The sequence below is a fragment of the Balaenoptera acutorostrata genome, chromosome 17 (assembly GCF_949987535.1).
Source record: "Balaenoptera acutorostrata chromosome 17, mBalAcu1.1, whole genome shotgun sequence".
In the NCBI taxonomy this organism is placed as follows: Eukaryota; Metazoa; Chordata; class Mammalia; order Artiodactyla; family Balaenopteridae; genus Balaenoptera; species Balaenoptera acutorostrata.
The window spans coordinates 51,382,957-51,404,059 of record NC_080080.1 but is presented as its reverse complement, the minus strand read 5'-3'; the positions used below and the strand labels follow the sequence as shown (position 1 = coordinate 51,404,059).

At 34.8% G+C, this 21,103-nt stretch overlaps 1 protein-coding gene across 1 annotated transcript in view; it reads right to left on the bottom strand.

The window, feature by feature from the left end:
- Positions 1 to 513: 513 nt before the first annotated feature.
- Positions 514 to 21,103, bottom strand: part of MMP16 (matrix metallopeptidase 16) — a 340,143-nt gene continuing 319,553 nt past the window's right edge. Inside the window, exons 8-10 of the mRNA XM_007181293.2 lie at positions 16,343 to 16,493; positions 7,345 to 7,460; positions 514 to 848 (exon numbers count right to left, since the gene is read on the bottom strand). Coding sequence (XP_007181355.1) covers positions 514 to 848; positions 7,345 to 7,460; positions 16,343 to 16,493 — 602 coding nt within the window. The remainder of the gene's footprint in view (positions 849 to 7,344; positions 7,461 to 16,342; positions 16,494 to 21,103) is intronic.

Below are 21,103 nucleotides of genomic sequence, written 5' to 3'. Positions count from 1 at the left end.
ATAGCAGTCAGAGAGCTATCTTCTTTGGAGACAAAGCTGTTTTGGGTCTTCACACTTTCCTGAACGTTCAATTGTGGGTTTTTTGTTTAAGCTTTTCTTTTTCCTTGCTGTAAAGCAAAAATTTGTGGGTTTTCTCTTTTGCTTTTTTCCCCCAGAAATGGGCTCAGACATCAGAAAAAACATATTAGAAACCTTTAAGAAGAATCTTTTCTTCTTTTTTCTCTTTAGGTAATCCTGAAAATTTACTGGGCATTGAGCGTGCAGAGGAAAGGCCTAGAACTGAATGACAAAAAAAGACAAAGGACTGAAGAACGGCAAGTACTGTGCATCATGGAAGCTTCCCCATGAGTGCGTTTCCATTCATGTGCAGGACCAGCAACCCTCTGGGTTTGAAAGGTCAGCCCCAAATCAGGCTGCCACAAGCCTGCTCCTAGCTAGGAAACAGCATAACAGCTCTTGTCTTGAATCTCAAGTTATCACAAACTCCTAGAAAAGAAAGGAAAAAACCCTACATCACACCCACTCTTGCATAGAGCGTTTACAGTACAGTATGTGGCGGGGTGTTCCTTTCCTCTTGAACTGGAACACAGTGTAAACCAATACAAGAAGGCATAAGGCCAAGATGCAGGGAATGACAATAGCTATGGCTTTCACAGTGCTGGCTGTGTTGTCCAGTTTGATGACAATGTCTACATCATCTGGTGGGCTGTGTCCTTCTTTATCTCTGTCTGTTGGTCCATCACAGCCCATAAAATCCTTGAGGATGGATCTGGGATATCCAGGTTCTACCTTGAGTATCTGGTTGTTGAATTTCCAATACTCCTTTCCTTTGTAGAAATACGTAAAGCCTGGTGGGGGGAAAACACACACACACACAGGAACCACTTATTTGTAAAAGTGTATATGTATAGACATTTAATTAAATAGGCTATTTAAAAGATGTATGTTAAAGCCACTCAATTTTTGTAGGAAGAAAACACTATTCCCAGATCAGCTGTCTATTGAAATGGATCTGGTTCTTGTGCTCCAGAAACTGTGCCCTCAAATGCCTAGGGAAAGCTCAGCTGAAAGAGAGAAATAATATTTGCACAGAGTTGTTGAAAGACCATGCTTTGTACATCTACTCCTAGTCTACACTGCAAAGAGAACTTCATCCTGTTGCTCGCTTATAGGATTGCTGGTACAGAATTACACATTAGTGTGAGAGTATCAACCTGTATTGAAAGATGCTGAAACAGCCTTATAAACAGAAGCCCTGTTTGCCCTCATGCAGCTATTGAGGACATTGTGCAATACATCATAAGGAGGTGTCTCCATGAAACACCTGAAAGGAAATTTCTAATCATCTTAGCATCAGGAATGGTTGTACTCCTCCTAAGGAACAAGTTTGTTTTTGTCATTTGGAAAAGAAATCACAAGAAATCATATATCACGAAACTAGAGGTGATTTCCTTTGTATGCTAGGAATTTTAATATTTAAATAGGTATTTATTGTATTTTCTGCAGTAACCTTTTTCAGCTCTAGGCCATGCCCATTTTGTCTCTTCTTTTGTCCTCATTATTTAACTTTCTTATTTACTTAGCTTATGTTAAAGTTTTATCACCTAGCTACATTTTACAGAACTTCTAAAGCTATTATTAATCCTTTTAGAGTAAAGGATGAATAGAGTACAAAATTATCTATAATTCTATCTTTAATACTTCCAACTAACATATATTTCATGGGGGAGGAGGTAGTATGTAGAAGGCTCAAGTAACTTAGCAACACATATAATTTATGTTCCAAAACATTATGGATGCAGATAATAGATTTGTAAACTTGTGACAATTAAACTACAAATATGTGTTTTTCTTAGGACTATTCTCTTAACTTTTGTTTTTTTTCCTGGGAACAAGCCCAGGTTTTTCTTTCTGTCTATATCTCTTTCATGTCAAGTTTCTTTGTGACTTTGAGATAAAATTCAAGAAAATAAGAAATGTTTTAATGTTATCATCTCTTAAAAACTATATTTTGGGAGATATCTAATTTTGAATAGTATGCCTACTTTTGAGTTAATAATCATTAATGAGGGTTTTCCCCTTTATTATTGAGCACTTATTATGGAAGAATCACTGTGTCAAAAACTTAGTAAATGACATCTTTTAATCCTCATAAACACTCTGTCAGGTAGAATTAGTTACCTATACTTTTCAGGCAAAGATACTGAAGCTCAGAGATAAAATGATATGCCCTAGTCCTGTTGAAAAAAGGATTTAAATCTTGGTCTAGCTTTAGAGCCTGAATCTTAATGATTTTTCTAAGGCCAGGTCCTTTAGAGATTTTTGTCTTTTCACAAGTACTCCTTGGTTCAACATCACAGGTGGTGATAGACAGCACTCCTAAATCAATAACAACAAAAAACTCTGACATCTCTCAAAAACTTTCAGCTAGGATAGACCATCACTTCAGGTCACTTCATTCTAGAAATAATTCTGTTCAATGCCATGAAAATCGGCTATTGCTTTTAGTTTTGAAGGGCAGTTTTGCAGTCAGAACAACTTGCCAAGTGAAAACAGGTGTATGTAGATTCAAATTTTTCTGCAGGGAGATGGTATTTGATCACACTAATGAACTCCAGTGTAATTCCTCAACAAGCTTGGATAAAGAAATGTCGAGGGCCTGCCAAATAAAGTTCATTAGATGATTATAGTTGAATAATGGCATTGATCTAGAATGAAACAGACCTTGCAGACAGGTGAATGTACTTCTTATATTTGTAAACTGGAAAACAACAGCTGGAAGTGTCCTCATCTTTAATTTTTAGTCAAAGCTAATTACTATGAAACTACTGGGTATCATATAAAAATTCAGAAGTTTCCATTTTCATATTTATCATGTCTGCAGGCCAAGGTTTATACTAACACACTCCATATACAGTAGAATTGTAGTTGGCTGAATACACTTGTTAGAGGTAAGAAATCTAGTCAGGAGTTAAGAGAATAAAAGTAATTGAAAAGAAGTAGCCTGAAGTCTTGGTAATAGAAATCTGTCAAACATTGATCCTGAAGAATTCATCTCATTCAATAATTTTTTTAAACATTTATGAAATATCAGTGGGTTGAAGAAACGTTTATATACTCATTTTTTTCTTTTGTGAGTAGCTTTGATGTTATAATCTTGTAGATGTTATGCTTACTAAGGGTAGAAACTTCAGATGAACTCTTACCTGAAGTATCATTTTTGAGAAATTCTGAGGTAGAAGTCAGTTAGGCTGTAATGAATTATATGATGACTTTTTTTGTTTTCCTTGTATTTGATTGGTTTTCACTGGTGACTGTTCTATTGTTTAGTCCTAAAATGTAAGGAGAAATTGTCTACCATAGCTGTCTTGCTATAACTTCATAGAAGATCCTGCATGGCAGTGCCTGTGTGTTCTCTCTGTTTTCCACTATTGGATATTTATTAGTAAAAAGTTTATTAATGTTTAACAAATGTGAATGAATAACCTGGGTCTTGTGAAAATATTTGTTTGAATCCCACATGTAGATTTTAACAAAGAGTGAGGGTCGGGGTAGAGAATTAATACACCAACAGAATCAAGAGTCAAACTATTTTAACAGGCTAAAAGTGGAGCTGTAATCAGTAAAACAAAATGCAGCAGTGTTAAAGCAGAATCTTGTATTAACCTTAAAATTGCATTTTCTAAGGAGAGAATATAGAATACCTAGGAGGCAGGGCTTGACAGCAAGTAACTTAGAGATTTGAAGGCGGGTAAATGCAATGATTATTTACTACAATTTTAATATAAGTTAAAAACTCATGCCATTGCTTAAAACACTGTCAAAAGCAAGAAGAAATAATTCATATATATATATATATATATATATATATATATATATATATAGCATAAGTCAAATATCATTTGGATTATTGTAGCTATTTTCAGGGGCTAAAAATAAAGAGGAAAATAAGAAAATTGTTAAATTAAGATGGTTACAGGTGAAAACTGAGATGATGATGGATTAGGAAACTACATTCTGAGAAAGCCTAAGGTATATCTAATGTGACAAAATGAAAAATCTGGCCTGACATGACAGATTGTCAATTACTTTAATGATATAATGTAGGAAAAGATGTTTTAATTTTTCCTCTTTGGAGAAAGTGCATTAGAGCAATTCAGTGAGGCTAGAATGTTCTAGTTTCAAACCGTAGACATATAATATCACCACTTTCATGACCATGAGTAAGTTAATTAAACTAGCTGATGTTGTTTTCCTCATTCATAAATAATTATAAATGAGGTAAAGAGGTATTTGTGTTGGACAATTAAATTAGATAAATTTATGTAGCACAACTGATAGATGGTGGGAAGTCAATAAATCGCACCACATATTCACATTTCATTGGCCAAGGTGGCAGAATTAATATCAATAGGTATTATAGGAAGGCATATTCCACCTTAATATGAAAACATCTTCAAAAATCTATAGCTCAATTTTAAGCTTCTGGGATTTTTTTTTTTTTTTTTTTTGAAAACTTCCATAAGGAGAAGATTCCTAGGAAGAAATTCCTACCTTGGTGGAAGGGTGAAGAATTAGAGAAAACATTTCATTGCTCTATCATCTCTGATTTTATGACTGTCAAGTATCATGTGCATGGACTTATCCTTATAGGGAATTACTTTAAGTATATACATTTATTTATATTTATATAAATATAAGTGTGTTTACTCAATAAATTGAGCTTGCTCTTCTATAAAAAACATAAGGGAAGAAGTTGTGTAAAATTTGAGTTCAAGGTAAAAAAACACAAGCATGAGATTTGAATAGAGAATTAAAAGTGGAGAATTTGCTATTGGTAGACTATCTAGGCTAAGACGTTCCAGATTGATTAATATCGCTACCCTACAGAACAAGGGTTTCAAACAAATAGGAGATCTCCTTCATTGAAGGGAGTGAAGGTCTAGAGTAATGGAAGGGATAAAATTAATTTCAACAACTAATGTTTATTGAATGGTTACTATGTAACTGCATTTGAAGAGTTTACACTAGAGGGGATAACAAACAGGCATATACATTTATTGATTGTTGTAATATGAGATTTTGAGTGCAAGGGATGGTGTACCAAAAAGGATATTCAAGGATTCCTGAAAGATCAAAAGTGATCTCAATGTTGAAGGATATCAAAGAAGGGGCTGGACCAGGTAAGGTACAGAAGACATAGATGTGTTGAAGTTTCATCTGTAGTTTTTTGTCGTTTGTAAACACTGGTTTTTCCAACATGCTTTGTTTTTTTGCCAGTACTTTACAAAGTTATTCTTTGCCATGTGAAAAGAAAATATTAAATTCTGAATGTAAGGAAACCATTTATTAAACAAATATTATTTTCAGATGGACAAGAATATGAAAAATCATGGGGCAAGATGCAGTCAGAAGATTTTTTTGTTACCTTTATATAATTATGATTTATTTCCAGAGAACCTTAATCAAATCTCAAATTTTAATGGACTTGTAAATAGAAACAGGGAAAATAAAAACAGTTAATATACTAAGGAATTAAGGTTATGCGTACTTTTTCAATCTTTTGAAATAATTATTACTTATTTTAAAAGTTATTTTTATTATAAAAGTTATATTCATTTTAGAATATTAATAAAGGAAAGAAATTGAAAAAAAATTATCAAACTTGCTATACTTAATCACTGGTAAGATCTTGGCTTCATTTTCTTTGCATATATTTTTGTATAGTGTGTGATAACTTTTATTGTGGGCAGTCTAGAGCAGTGGTAGAACTTCTGTAAATGTAAGATAGAGCTGGTTTTATCTAGGCTGAAACAACCCCCTTTAATCTAACCCCAAGAAATCTCCTCTCCCCCTTAGATTCTTGGTTACAGCTCTAATTTTAGGGGATCATCTCAGTTTTCTGCTTTCCCTGTGATTATATTTCACTTCTTGTCTTCTACATCTGCATAGTTTGTGGAGTTTTTTGCCATATATTGATATGGTTTTACTGTCTCCAATTTGACTGCATTGTAACTTTATTTTCTTATTGATTTCCTTTTTATCTCAGACAGATATGTTTTATCTCAATCTCTCCTCTCCTGTGGATTTCTGCTTTTGTCACATACAGGCTATATCTTAACTTGGTCCTTTAATTCTCTGAACCAATACAATACACAAAAAACTATAATTCCAGTAAGTGCTATAATCAGGGCTTCAAGGTTCTTTTTGACTTAGCATACAGTGTTTTACTTGTGGGATATCATTACACAGAATGTAGTATAAATTACATATAACAATGGTCCAAACACAGTTTGTGTTTGATTTTTCTGATTGGTATCATCCTGGGTGTCAGTTCCTTCAAGCTTGTACTCAGTGTAAAGCTTTCTTAAACTCTGGCAGTTTGCTGATGATCAGCCATTGTTTTCAGTGGGTGGTGTCGATTTTTCATTTTTCCCTGTTTCTTCATTAATTTTTTTTGATATTCCTCCCCCAGATGCACTTAATTTTGCTCTTGCAAATGATGTTTATTTTGTTCTTGTTGCACATATGTTATAGACTTTCCATGCTATATAGGACCCACATAATGTATTATTTTCTTCTGGTTCCTATTATAAATCATCTGAGAGGGTATTTTCTTTTTCTCTGTATTTCAGTTTGATGTCACTTTCCTTTGCTCTGGAATATTGTGTATAAATTTTATTTTGAATTATTATTATTATGGTTTATTTCTACTTACTAATCCCTGAATGTGGAGAGAAATGTTCAAACTTTACCCAACAGATACAGGAGCATTGATTACCCATTGCTTGGCTAACTTCCCTTAGGATCTGACTGAATCCCAAATCCTGAGATGGAGAGCAAGGCAGCTCTGTGATCTGTTTCTGTTATTAAGCAATCATACATCTACTCTAACCTTACTGTATTGAGCTGGGATCTTTCTTGTTTGCTGACACTATAGGCCAAAGGCACACATGAAAAATTATAATCCTCAACATGTTGTACAATCCTCAGCCCACATTTATAACATATCTTCTTTGTGACCAGCTCCTGTTCCACATATGTCTGTTATTATTATCTTTACATGAATTTTAGTAGAAAATAGGTGAGGTTACTTCAAAGGAATTAACACTCTTCATTTTTTAAAATTACCTTTTTTTTTTTCTTATAAACTAAAATAGGTTGAGGTTAAAAAACATCTTGAGCATAATATTAAATATAAATCTATGAAGGAAATTTTATATAAATATAATATGAGATAGCCCTAGTATGTTACTTTCTAATGATTTAACATAATGAGCAAGTAAGATAGATTATTCAAATACTTAGTAAGCTCATGAAATATATAATGCACATGTTGCATACCATTTTCTTTGTGCACAAAGGCTCCCTGAGGAGATTCGGGGATACCTTTCCAGACTGTGATTGGTTTGGGATAGCCAGGATCCATGGTTTTCATTTCTTCACTATATCTCCAATACCTGAAAAGGATAAATAAACAACAACAACACATGCATAGGAAAGACAATTACGTATACAAACAATAACAGTTAGCTAGCATTCATTAAATCCTTGCTGCATGCTACCTATGTACTTGTTAGTGATTTACAGAACTGATTTAAATCATGCAAAGACAGTGTACACAATTTATTCTGTTCCTTTTTTGAATATGCTAAAAATGGATATGTTATTTTATATTTATTCAGTCTGCTAAAAATTAATTTTAAAACTCTAGCTAAGCATAGTTACAATTCAAAAGGGTATCACCAACCTATGTAGAAATCAGAGGTTTTCATGATTTTTAAAAATCTTACTTAGGCACCGGAATACGTCATTTGAAATAAGCATAGTCTTGATCCATTTACCCATTCATTTATTTAACAAATATTTATTGAGTACCTACTGTGTTCCTAGCATTATTGTAGGTGCCAAAGATACAACCTTGGACAAAACAGACATGCCTCAGCTCTTCTCAATCTTACATTTTAGGATATGTAGAGATTACAGGCAAAAAAAAAAAAAAAAAAAAAAAAAAAAAAAAAAACATTGTCAATAAGTGCATACTGTCATAGGAGGTGGTAAGATCTATTAAGAAAACAAAGCAGAAAAAGTTATCTAGGAATATGTGTCAGCCATTTTAAATTACTGGATAGCAAGGTCTTTGATAAGCCGTTGTTTGAGCAGAGAGCAGAAAGAAGTGAGAAGCAACATTCTATAGTTTTGGGGAGCATAACATTCCAGGTAGAGTCACTAGTTATCAAAAGTTTCTGTGGCAGGCATGAGCCTGGAGTGCTTGAGCATCCACAGTGAGGCTAGAGTGACTAGAATTGAGTTAGCAAAAGGGAGACAAGGTCAGAGTGGGAACCAGCACCTGTGATTAGATAGACCCTTAAACTATGGCAAAACCTTTTGTTTTCCTCTAAGAGAGATGTGAAGCCAATGAAGATTTTGAGCAGAGGACCTTCAAGATATGGCTTATTTTTGAAAGAAACACACTGCTGCTATGAGTTAAACAGGTTGAAGGAGGTAAAGTAGAAGAAGAGATACCGGTTAGGATGTCATTTCAGTAATCCTTGGGCTAGAATGTGTACTGGAGAGCTGATGATAATTCAAGGGATTGGGATATTATTTTGAAGAAAAAGCCCAAAGAGATTACTAATGGATTGAATGCAGTATGTGAGAGAACAAAGTTGAGCATAACTCAGGAATTTGGGGCCTGAACAACCGGAAGAATAATGTTGCCATTCAGTGAGATAAGGAAGCGTGGAAAGGTAAGTTAAGGAGGTTTGAGGAATTGTGCGTTTGGTTTTAAGCGTGTTAAAATCAGATGCCTGTTAAACATCAAAGTAGTTGTTGATGAGGCAGTTGGGTATATGACTGTAGACTTTAGGGCAAGTCTTGACTAGAGTCCTTGGTGTATAGATGGATAAACAGATAAAAGCAAAGCTTGCTAAGAGTCAGAACTCTCAGAACTCTCATCCCTTCACAGGGTGGCCATTGGGCCACTTTCACAGACCCACTAGACATCTAAGGAACAAATTGTGAACCTCCCTACTTTGGATCACTCACTATTGCCTATATGTTCTAAGAGTCAAAAATTTTATGTCTGAATGTTCAAAAGGATTGACAAAACTGGGGTGAAACCATTGGGAGTTCACAGGATATTGCCTATTTTAGGGCAGGCATAATGCTCTATGCATTATATCAAATGTTTATTCACAATAAACTCATGAGAGAATTGTCATTGTCTCCATTTGAGAGAGGAGAACTCTTGGAGGACAATGACTTATAATCAGTTCTGTTCCATTTCAAAAGTCACTATTCTTTTTTCTACACATACCAAATATGTTTGACAACATTTCCCCCCCCACCACCACCACTAAACATCTCTTAACATATGCTAAAAGTAGCATTTCACCAACAGATTTGTGAAGTAACACACAATGCATTATCTTGGGATTTGGCATTTGGCTTAAATCAGAAAAAGAAAAAAAATCCAGTCTTTTCTGTATATTCTCTTGTTTCAGGTCTATGGAGAATCCTTTATCTACAGAGCTGTGGGATCTTGTAAAGAATGTTTTGCTATAGATTCCCAGATACCTCAGATAAGTAATATGTGGAATATTAACACTTCCTCCATCTTCAGTGTTCACATGGAAAAGAAAAAAAGATTGTTTCAGGATGTATCCCAATAATAAGCCACAAGGCAGATTTTATCCAGACAGGAAAACACACTGTAGAGGTGTTTGTCATAGATTCTTATCACATAGAAGATAAGGGCAGATTTGATAGAGAGATCAGGAAAAGCTTCAGGGAGAAGCACTGAGCTGAAATAATGGTAGCCAGGCCTATATTTCTGAAGAAGACAAGTAGGGAGTGCGAAGTTCTACCAAAACTAAAGTATATTTTCTTTCATGGAAACATCTGCTTTTAAGTTATTTTTGAATAGTCCTCTATCACAGAACACGCTGTGATGAATATAGCATGGTTAATGGGGTTGAGATTGCACTCAGAGTCTCCAGATCTCTTCTCTCAAGTAAATATTTCAATGGGATTTACAATAGTCATATATATTAATGGGTTCCTGAAGTTGATCATAAAGAAAACATCTCACAGAAAAATCATCAAATACCTTATTTCACGGATTCTAAGATACATATTTTTTTCACATTTCACATCTCTATTATAGGTATTTCACATCTCAATATTATGTCAAAGTATACTGGGCAGAGTTTTCCCCTCAATGATAGATTAAATTATGATGTATCTTACAATAAATGGCATTTTTAGATGGTGTAAACCATAACTTAAAGCAAGTTTTAAAATTCTGCTAACCCAGGAATAATTTAAAATCCTAGGGACAATGGGATCACACTCTACATATGATTTAAGGAAGATTACTACATATTCAGAAACCAGGTTTGTTCTCCAAAATGTAGTTATAACAATGTTCATGTAACAATACCTATTCTTCATGTAGTGCTTTGTAGCTATAAAGTAAATTTATATACATACATTATTTTAATCTTATTTCACTAAAATCCCTCAAATATCTTTTATATTGCATATTAAAACATACTTATGCTGAGCTCCTAACATACATATAGGATATATGGTCACGCAATTCAGTCAATGACAAAGCATTGTGCATCATATTATTCAAAGGTAATGTCTTAGTCACATTTGCTCTTCTTGAATGTTACGGAGTTGAAACTCAAACTAATGCTCTTTGATTCATAGTGTAGTACAATTTTCTACCACACTACTGCTAGTATTTCCCTTGACATAGCATTCTTACATTAATCCCCCTGTCATCTTACCCTCTTGGGGCCCTCACTTAAATTCTTAATGTTCATTGTGTCAGTATAATTTTCCTTCATCCCTTGCTCTATTTGCTTTATAGATCCATTTGCCTACCAACACTTTTTTGAGCACTTATGTGCAAGACACATAAGATTTATTGAGATCACATTTCAAGACAATATTTATGGAATGTGAATTTTATTGTACCCTCTAGTAGGAACATAATCCTGGTATGAATTTTTCAGGATGAAAGCAATTTTTCCCTCTTTCTATTAGTAGATAATGCAAAACTATAACTTGGGATCATTTCACCATCTTTGAAAAACTCAACGTAAAATTGGACCCTCAGGTTACCTGCTGCGTCAGCTTTGATATATATCCAGTAAACTTCAATGTGATTAGAATCATCTGACTATATTCAATCATAATATTTTTCAGTCCGTTATATTATTATATATACACATTATATCCAGCTGTCTTATAAAAATGCTGTGGCTTATTCATAAATATAGGTTTGCATTTTAATTTCTAACATATTTGAACATATTTCAACATGAACAAAAAAGCTCATCCCACTGATATTTTTCTCCCTGAAAATAGGCTTATGGGTTCATTGAGAAGTATATTAGCATATTCACCTGGAACATTATGTAAATAAACCACTTGGAGGGGTTTAAGATTTAGATATTATAATGGAAAAATTTTGGAACTTTGTGCAGTAAGGTCAGCAAATGATAGACGCTATTATAAATAAAGCTTATAGTTTTTTCTTCTGATATATCAATAATCTCAGCAGTAGAATTATGACTTTAAATTTCTGATTCTTTGAGAAAAGCATTGTAAATGAATCCTTTAAAATAAATTATGAATGGAAATGGGATTTATTCATCAGTTTTTAGATTTGATCATGAGTCATAACCATAAGACAAAACAGTTGTCCGTGTAATAGTATACAACAATTTCTTAAATTCCTTCTGTATGAACAAATAAATGGTATAGAAAATTCTGAAATGACATACTTTAATGTTTCTTGATACTGAACTCAAACTGAACAGAAAGTGGCTCCAAGGTTGATTTCATATGACCCGGTCATTTCTTCATCCACTTTATCTCATTTTCTTACTCTAGAGTCAGACTACTTGCCTCTGTTATCACAAAACCCAGGGCCACTTTTTTTCACACCCAAATAATCATACAAAATCTCTTTCTTCGGAAGCCTTATTAAAAATGCAACAAAATTGAAAATATCAATTTGTACTCTGTTGGATAATTTTAAAAACACAAAAAGGAATTACTTCATAAACACACACCTTAAGCTATAGGAAATAAATGTATTTTTCTGTTTGGCTATTAGTAATAATAATAATAAAACAAACCAAAACAGATCTAAATTCTGTCTTCTTTCTTTGAAAATGTCTTAAAATCCTCAACGGTTCAGCCTAGAATGAAGTATGACAAGAGAGTCTTGGGTATATTTGTGAGAAGGTGCTGAGATGATTTAGGAACATAACATTTTAGAGCTAAATGCTATGAAGATCAAAATGTATCCAAGTATGAAATTATAGTATATTAAGAAAAGGGCAAGTAGGAGTCTGAGGGACTGAGTTCCATGCTATATGTGAAACAGTGAAACTGGACATTTTAATCTGAATTTACAGATCTGTTTAAAGAAACATCATTTCTTCTATACTTCTTTAGCTATCTCTATACATATGAGATTTCATGTCAGCCCTTACTTTCAATACAATTTATATGAAATTACTCTCAGATCTGTGCCTCCAACCCACCTTTCCTTGTGAACTGTTACTACCAGCTTGATTTCTCTAATTGGTGTGTAAGCAGTTATCTCAAACCGAAAAAGAACATTTCAAACTCTTAGTCCCTTTCCCCCAATATTCCTTCCCTTCTTTGTTACATCTTCAGAAATGGCACCATCTACTCAATTATTTAGGCAATAAACCTAGATGTTGTCTTTGATTTGCTTTTCTCACCCCTAAAATCCAAGGCATAAGAAAAACTTATGATTACATACAAAATGTAAACTGAACTCTTTGTTCCATCTCCACTGCTACCATTGTGTCCCCCTGTACTACTTCAACAGCCTACCAATTAATCTCCTTGCTTCCACTTTTGAAGTCCATTCTTCACACGGAGGCCATAATGATGTTTTTGAATACACATCAGAACACGCACTTTCCTGTTGAAAACCCACCAATGTTTTCCATTGTACTTAAAATTAAAAAATCCAGTCTTTGCCATGTTCTACAGGGCCTTGTAATCTGGTCCCTGCTTACCTGTGTGACCTCCTCGACCACTTACCCACTATGCTGTAGCCACAATGTTTTTTTTCTGATTTGAACACTCTAACATTTTTGCTTTTGTACTGCTATTTCGTGTACTTACAACACACTGTTCTGAATAACTTCATGTGGTTGAAATTTCTCCCCACTAAAGTCCCTGCATCAGTGTCCCCTTCACAATTTAGGCCTTTCTTGACCTCCACACTAATTTCCCAACCACTCCTTACCCACAAACCTCTATCACATCATCACCTATTATATTTCTTGTAGTGTTTCTCAATGTTATCAGGGTCATTTATTTCTTCTCTGTTTACAACTATCTCCCCTAATAGAATCTAAGGACCATGGGAGCAGAATACTTGTGGTCTTTTTTACCACTATATCTTCATTACCTAGTACATGTCACATAGTATGTGCTCAAAGAATGTTTTAACTAAATGAGTAAGGGATATGCCAAGATGATTACAGAAATCTTATGCAAGCAGGAATTAGAGCTATTGAGAATGGAATGGGCTGTCTCATATTTATGCTGTCACCACAGGTAGTCAGGTACAGAAGGATGAATACCTATGGAATGTAACTGAGACAGTCTAGACTTTGGTAGGAGGTGAATATGATGCAGGACTGACATATGGCAGCACTTGAACCAAATATAATTTAAAGGTGTGCTTTATTTGTCTAGCAAATTATATAAATGATTCTGATTTTGAATGCTTTTCTAGAGTATTTGTACTTTCCAGCTCATCACAGTACCTATCACTCCCTATTGCCATATATATTACTCCTGTACCCAGCACTGTATACATTATTTGCCTGATCCCTTAAAGCAATTGAGTTTTTTACACCTGGACTAGGCTATCTCTAAAATCCTTTTCTGATCTTAACCTTAGAGAAATAGAAATCTGTTTTACATTTTTTAAAACAGAAAAATGTCAATGAAATAAGAGGAAGAAATAAATAAAGATAAATGTTTTCTCTCAAAATATACATGGAAAAAAATATATATATTTAAAATTCATAAGTATTGTAAATATATAATGCCTATAAGGAAGAAAAACTCACTGAATTCTCATATAAAAGTGATAACCAAATTGTTGTTTTTATGTTTGAGTTAGATAGTTTAATGTCTTTTCCATCTACTTTTAATCTAGAATGAATGTATTAATAAATTGTGTGACTTTGGAATTAAGCAATTATACAAATATGAAGTCATCTGTTTATAAAACATCTATGACTCATGAACTCATATATAAGATCACACACATGGAAGTTAATTGGGATCCTGCTTTAAATATTTTTAAAACCTATAAAAGCAGTTATTTAGGCAGAACTTAAAATCAAAGTATTTCTATATATTTTGTTATACTTTGTGTGAAGCTTGTCAAGTCAGAAATAAATTAACTAAAACTCCTTTTCTTATTTACTATATCTTTATTCCATTATAAATTTGGTATGTAACCTTCATTGATTTCATTGATTTGAGGTAGTCCACATTTAATTTCTAAACTTAATTCTTTCAAGAAATGCTAAGTTTTTAGAATGGAAACATTTTTAAAAGTATGGCTAACAGATAATAAAATGGCAGTTTTTATTGTCATCTATGAAACCCTCATTAAAGCTGTTATATGAAAGTTAAGCTTTCATATTTTGTCCTGTAAAAGTTAATTTCTCCAGGGTGTCTTCTCAGCCTTTTGTTTCTACCCCTTTTTGGGGGTGGGGGTGGGGGTGGGGTGGAGACAATACAGGACTGTATTGAACCTAGTCCTGAAAGAGTACATCCAAGCAATTAAAACCAGCTGAGGAATTAAACTCTAACAACCTGAGGGTTGTTATTTTAAAGAATATAAGTCCACAGATTTATTTTCATTAGGGGTCACCAGCTGTGGCAATTTCTTCATTCTTCTCTTTTCATACTCTAACTACACATATCTTACTCAGAGTCATATACTTTTTGTGATGATAAGTAATATCTTCTACATTAATAAAGTTTTTGTTTGATGAATCTTTTTTGTTTTGTGATTTAGTAAGAAACATTCAGCAAAACCTTAGTTTCATGATAGTGAATTAAAAGCTATGAGTATTTTGCCATAGAAATATATACAAATTTAATGTATAAAAAGCATGTAACAGTATAAAAGTATACATATTTATCCATGGACACAAATGATTGGATCTTTTTGTTCACAGATAAAGCTCAATGTTTTAAGTCACTTGCTATCAAAAATTACAAAGTGTAAAATAAACAAGGTTTATATCCTTATTTTTCTCATGAAGTTGGAGACATTTTATAGGGTTACATTATGTTAAGATTATAAGGCAAATTCAATACTAGCTTGTTGCTCATTAAAACCTGTTGTTTTTATGTGTGTTTGTGTATGTGCGTGCTTTAAATTTACTTGTAAAATAACATATTTAAGTTTTACCTAACAATGAAGGTTACTTATGAGTGTCACATTTTGACCCAACTAGTAATAGTTAACTAAAATTTGATTTTTCATCTTTATTTCTTTTTAACCTAATATTAATTTAAAATAATAAAAATATAGCCTTCAGCTTATATTTTACATGTAATATCTGTAAAAAAGTGGGCAAGTGGTGAAGTTAGTATGCCTAGTGGCTACTGTACATCATACACTAATAGTTCACTTTGTTTTACAAACCCTGTTAGTAATGTCATAAAAGGAAAAGAAATGACAGAAAATAGAAAGAGATATTATACTTCAAGCTAAAAGTGTTTAGTCCAGTGATAGTTTGGTTAGTTCATCGCACCTATCTGCTGGTACCTAAATAAATAGTGTCCTAAGAAATAGAACTCATGACTAAACTGAAGGTATTTGAAAATGTTCAAAATTAACTGTGTGCAAAGTGTAAAATTTAACTTTAAATATAAAAGTAAAAAAAAAAAGCCTCTCTTAAAAAGTACTTTTTAAGTAAAGTAAGTAAAATTACAAGAAATGCATTGTAAAGATATAATACACTACCTATATAGTTTTATAAGCATGTTAAGATTATAGAGAAGAGAAAGAATATATACTGTATATATACATTCATAAGAAAGTCACATTACTTGGGTATATTAGAGGAAGATTTATCTTGAATATTATTTTAAAATATGTTTAAAAATGGCTGCAATTCTATTAATTCTTGTGCTTATATCTGCACAGATTCTTTCCTCAAATGTACATGCCTATTATAGACTAGATATATTGACTTCTCTAAACATTAGTTAACTGTTTTCCTCATGTGAAGTGTGTACTGACCTGTCCCCCTTGAAGAAATAGGTTTTCCCAACGTCCTCCCACCAAATGGCTGAATCAATACCATGAGGGGGAATTCCGCTTCCAAGAGTAATCAAGTCATGAGGGTAACCAGGTTGAAGAGTCGTGTCCTTGAACACCCAATATTTGTTACCTGTATGAAATAAGTGCAAATGCAGAATACACTAATTTAATGTCAGAAATTAGAATATATCTACTAACACAATGCATTTAAAATTCTTTTACATGAAATCCATGAAATAACTTAGTAGCAGTCACACCTGGAATACTGATGTTGAAACATAAATGTTATTTTCAAAAGTGGACATAATGAAAACTTACTTAATAATGTAATCAGAATTTGTGTGTTAATTTAAGAAATAAAAAAGATCTACAACTTGCCATATTGAAACAGTTTTGAATCAAGGGTCAAGGATTCTTCCTCTAGGAATTAGAGGCCTTATTTTCATTCAAGGCTAAATCATTCCTGTGTTTTGTGCATTTTATATGCCCTCATATTGCTGTACTGATTACAACCTCTACTCTGTTAAAACACTTCTTCTGGGCTGATCCTTTTCTTTTAATATATAAACATTCACAAGTCCAGCTAGTTTAATTAAGTCATCCTCTTTTGACCTGATGCCCTCTTCTAGCTGTTACACTATCCTTCTCTTTAAGAGTGGTGACTGAAGGTAGCAAAATTTTAACCCTAAACTTGTTCAGAATTGCCAGAGTATGGCAATACTAAAAAAAAGATGAACTTCAGTCAGCTTTATTGCTGCTTTGAAATTATCTACAGACAACACACTTCCTCATGCCCTACACCCCTGACAGACTATGTACACCACTCCCCTCTTCGGTATGACTCTCAAGTATTCTGCAACCATTTCTCACTCCACTGAAAGTTGACTTAATACACATTGTCTACGGAAACCTTTTGTCCTGGAGTCACCAATGCCTACAATTTTCCACCCTTATCTATTGACACAGTTACCCACTTAAAGAACTTTTCTCCCTGAGCTGCTAGAAAACCATTTTGTTGTTGTTGTTGCTCTTTCTTCTCTAGCTGCTACTCTCTGAGATTCATTTATTTTACTCAGTCCTTGAATGTTGACATTTCCCAAGACTCTGTTCTCTTCCCTCTTCTCTTCTTATTTTAAATTGTACAGGGACAGAGTGGTGTCACAAACTCAAATACTTATAAGGGCCAGTCTAGAGATGACAGGAGTGGAGTGGCAGAGGTATTCAAATATTGAAACATATCCTGGATCTTTCTATACTCAAGCAACTTCTTGAGTAACTAACTCCTCTTGAGGTTAATATCTGGCAAAGTAAAACAGTATCTTAATATCTGACAAAGTATCCTGTGTCCTTTCTACTAGATGTAAGGCCATCCTCATTGTTAAAATATTTCAATACTAACTGTAGCTGAGGACTATGATAAACTGTAGCATTCATATTATACCTAAAGGAATTTTAAAAAATTTAAAACCACTTACTAGCCTAAAACACCACAACACAAATGAACCAAAAAAACACATCTTCAGGCTAGATTTAGGTAGGAGTCTCTAGTTTGTAACCAGGGTAATCTTATTTATCCCAAGAGTTTCTACTACCATTTGTTATCATTTTAAATTAAAACAACATTTGTTGAGTACCTTCAGTGTCCCAAGTATCATGTTAGGTACCAAGGATACTAAAGAGAACAAGACAGACCTGATCACTACTCTGATCATCCCAAACTCAAGTGAATTCAGCAGATGAAAACCAAAAACACAAAAATATAATTATAGTAATTGAAAAACTATTGAATGCTATAAAGGAAACATATCAGGAGTTGAGAAAAAGAAAACATAAGGGGAACTTACTTCAAATAAGGAAATCAGGAAAGCGTCTCTGAAGAAGTAACACTTAAGCCAAATTTAAAGAAAGAGAAGAAGGTGATACCTATGCAAAGAATGCTGGGAAGAGTGTTCCAAGAAAAGGAGAGTTTTATATGATCAAAATTGAAAGAAGATCCATGGAATGTAATAAGCAAGAGGATAGTAACACTGAAAACCTATATGATGGGCTTGGATCTTAGTTTGAGTACACTGGTAAGCCATCAAAGAGATTAAATTAACAAAGGGATAAGGTCTGTTTCCTATTTTCAGAAGATGATCTTTGGTCTTTTGTTGAAAATGGATCTTAGAGAGAAGAGTGGAAATGAGAAGCTCTATCAAAGATCTTTTGCCAGGGAAGAACCCTAAAGATGGCAGAGGAGTAAGATGTGGAGCTCACCTTCTCCCCACAGATATATTATAAATACATCTACACAAGGAATGACTCCCACAGAACATCTAATGAACGTTGGCAGAAGACCTCAGACTTCCAAAAGGGCAAGAAAATCTCCATGTAACTGGGTAGGGCAAAAGAAAAGAGAAAAAAAAAAAAAAAGACAAAGGAATCAGGACAGGACTTGTGTCTCTGGGAGGGAGCTGTGAAGGAGGAGAAGTTTCCTCACACTAGGAAGTCCACTCACTGGCAGGGACTGGGGGGAGCTTCAGAGTCTCAGAGGAGAGCACAGCAACAGGTGTGCAGAGGGCAAAGCAGAGAGAGTCCTGTACAGAGGGTCCCAGGACTCCCTAGCCTGAGACATTTGTCTTCTCACCCACCAGAGCAGGTGGGGGCTGGGTTCTGAGGCTTGGGCTTCAGAGGTCAGACCCCAGGGAGAGGACTGGGGTTAGCTGCATGAAGATAGCCTGAGGGGCTAGTGTGCCACAAATGAGGGAGTCTGGGAAGAAACCTGGGCCTGCTAGAGAGACAAGGAACCATTGTTGGTGGTGCATGAGGAGAGGGGCTGGCCCGCCATAGGAGCTTCTTCCGCTCACAGGCAGAGGACACAGTCTACATGAGCTTCAGGGGTGGGCGTGAGCTGCAGCTTCTATCTCGGACCCTAGAGGCAGGAGCTGATTGCTACTGCTGCCACCACTGCTGCCAAGGGTCCTGTGAGCAAGCGCAGCTCATTGCCCACAACTTGTGGCTTGTGCAGACCACCAGTTGCTTGTGCAGCCCGCCACTGCTGAGGGACCCATGATCCAGGGCCAACTTCCCCAGGAGAATGAAGAGCGCACCCCAGGTTATTGCAACTTCCTGCTGGCCTCTGCCACCACAGGCACTCCCCTCACATCTCAATTTTGGCTGCCATATCCAGCCCTCTCCCCAGCCTGAGTAAGTGTGCCCAAGTTAGCCACTGCTTTTGCCCCTTCTCGCCTGGGCAGGTAAGAGATGGGGCCAAAAGCAAAGCTGAACCGCAGGGGTGGTGTGACCAAAGAAGAATGGAAATCTCTCCATGCAGCTGCAGGAGTAGTAGATTAAATCCTGGCAATCGGCTTGGTAAACCCTACATCTGTGGAATATCTGAATAGACAAGTGTCCCCACAATTGAGGTTGGCCTAGCTTTAACAAATGTGGACTTTGGGAGGAATTACATGCAGGAGTTGGGAAAGTCAAAGTCTGAGCTGGGCTCACAGTGCCCATGTCAGGTCCAGAGACCTACTTAGAGGTATTGGAGGACTTCCTGGGTAGGCAGGGATTGGCTGTGGCTCACTGTGGGGTCAAGGACGATGACAGCTGAGGCTACAGGAAAATAATAATTATTATTACTATTTTTTATTGTTTTGTTTATTCTGTTGTTCTTTTCTAATTATTCTTTTAATTTTTATTTATTTTTTCTTTTCTTTTTTATGATTTTATTTTTAATATATTTTTATTTTATTTTTTCTATTTTTACTTTTTTTGTAATATTGTATTTTTTCCTGGTTTTTGTTTTTTTCTTTGTTTGTTTTGTTCTTATATTTTTAATATATTTTTAAATTTTTACTTTTCTTTTTTGTTGTTTTCAGTTTTTTCCATTTGTTTTCTTCTTTCTTGTTTTCATCATTTTTGTGTGTTTGTTTTATACTTTCTTTGACTTTTTTTAGTTTGCTTTCTGCTTTTGATTTGTTTTTTGTTTTTCTTAGTTTAATTTTTTTGTTTGTTTTCATCTTTGGGTTCATTTATTTGTTTGGTTGCTCTCTTCTTTTTTGTTTTCTCTGTTGTTTTTTTTTTTCTGTTTCTGTGTGTATGTGTATTTCTTTGTGTGTTTTTGTCTGTTTGATTTTGCTATAACCATTTGTCTTGGGGTTTTTCTTTGTCAGTTTGTTTTCTTTACTTTCTTTTCTTCCATGCTATGCAGACTGCAGGGTCTTGGTTCTCTGACCAGGGGTTGGCATGAGCCTCTGAGGTGGGAGAGCCAAGTCCAGGACACTGGATCACCAGAGAACTCCTGGGACCAGGGAATATTAATTGGTGAGAGCTCTCTCAGAAGTCTCCATCTCAACAAGAAGATCTGGCTCCACCCAACAGCCAGCAAGTTCCACTGCTGGACACCTCACGCCAAACAACTAGCAAGACAGGAATGCACCCCACACATTAGCAGACAGGCTGCCTAAAGTCATACTAAACTCACAGACACCCCAAAATACAACATCTGATATGGTCCTGCCCATCAGAGGGACAAGATCCATCTCCACCCAACAGAATGCAGGCACCAGTCACCCCCTACACACACAAACATACCAGGAAGCCTACACAAACCACTGGACCAACCTCAAACACTGGAGGCAAACACCAAAAGACTGAAGAAAGGCAACCTTGAAGCCATGCAGCCTGCAGAAAGAAGACCCCAAACACAGTAAGTTAAACAAAATGAGAAGACAGAGAAATATGTTTCATACAAGGGAG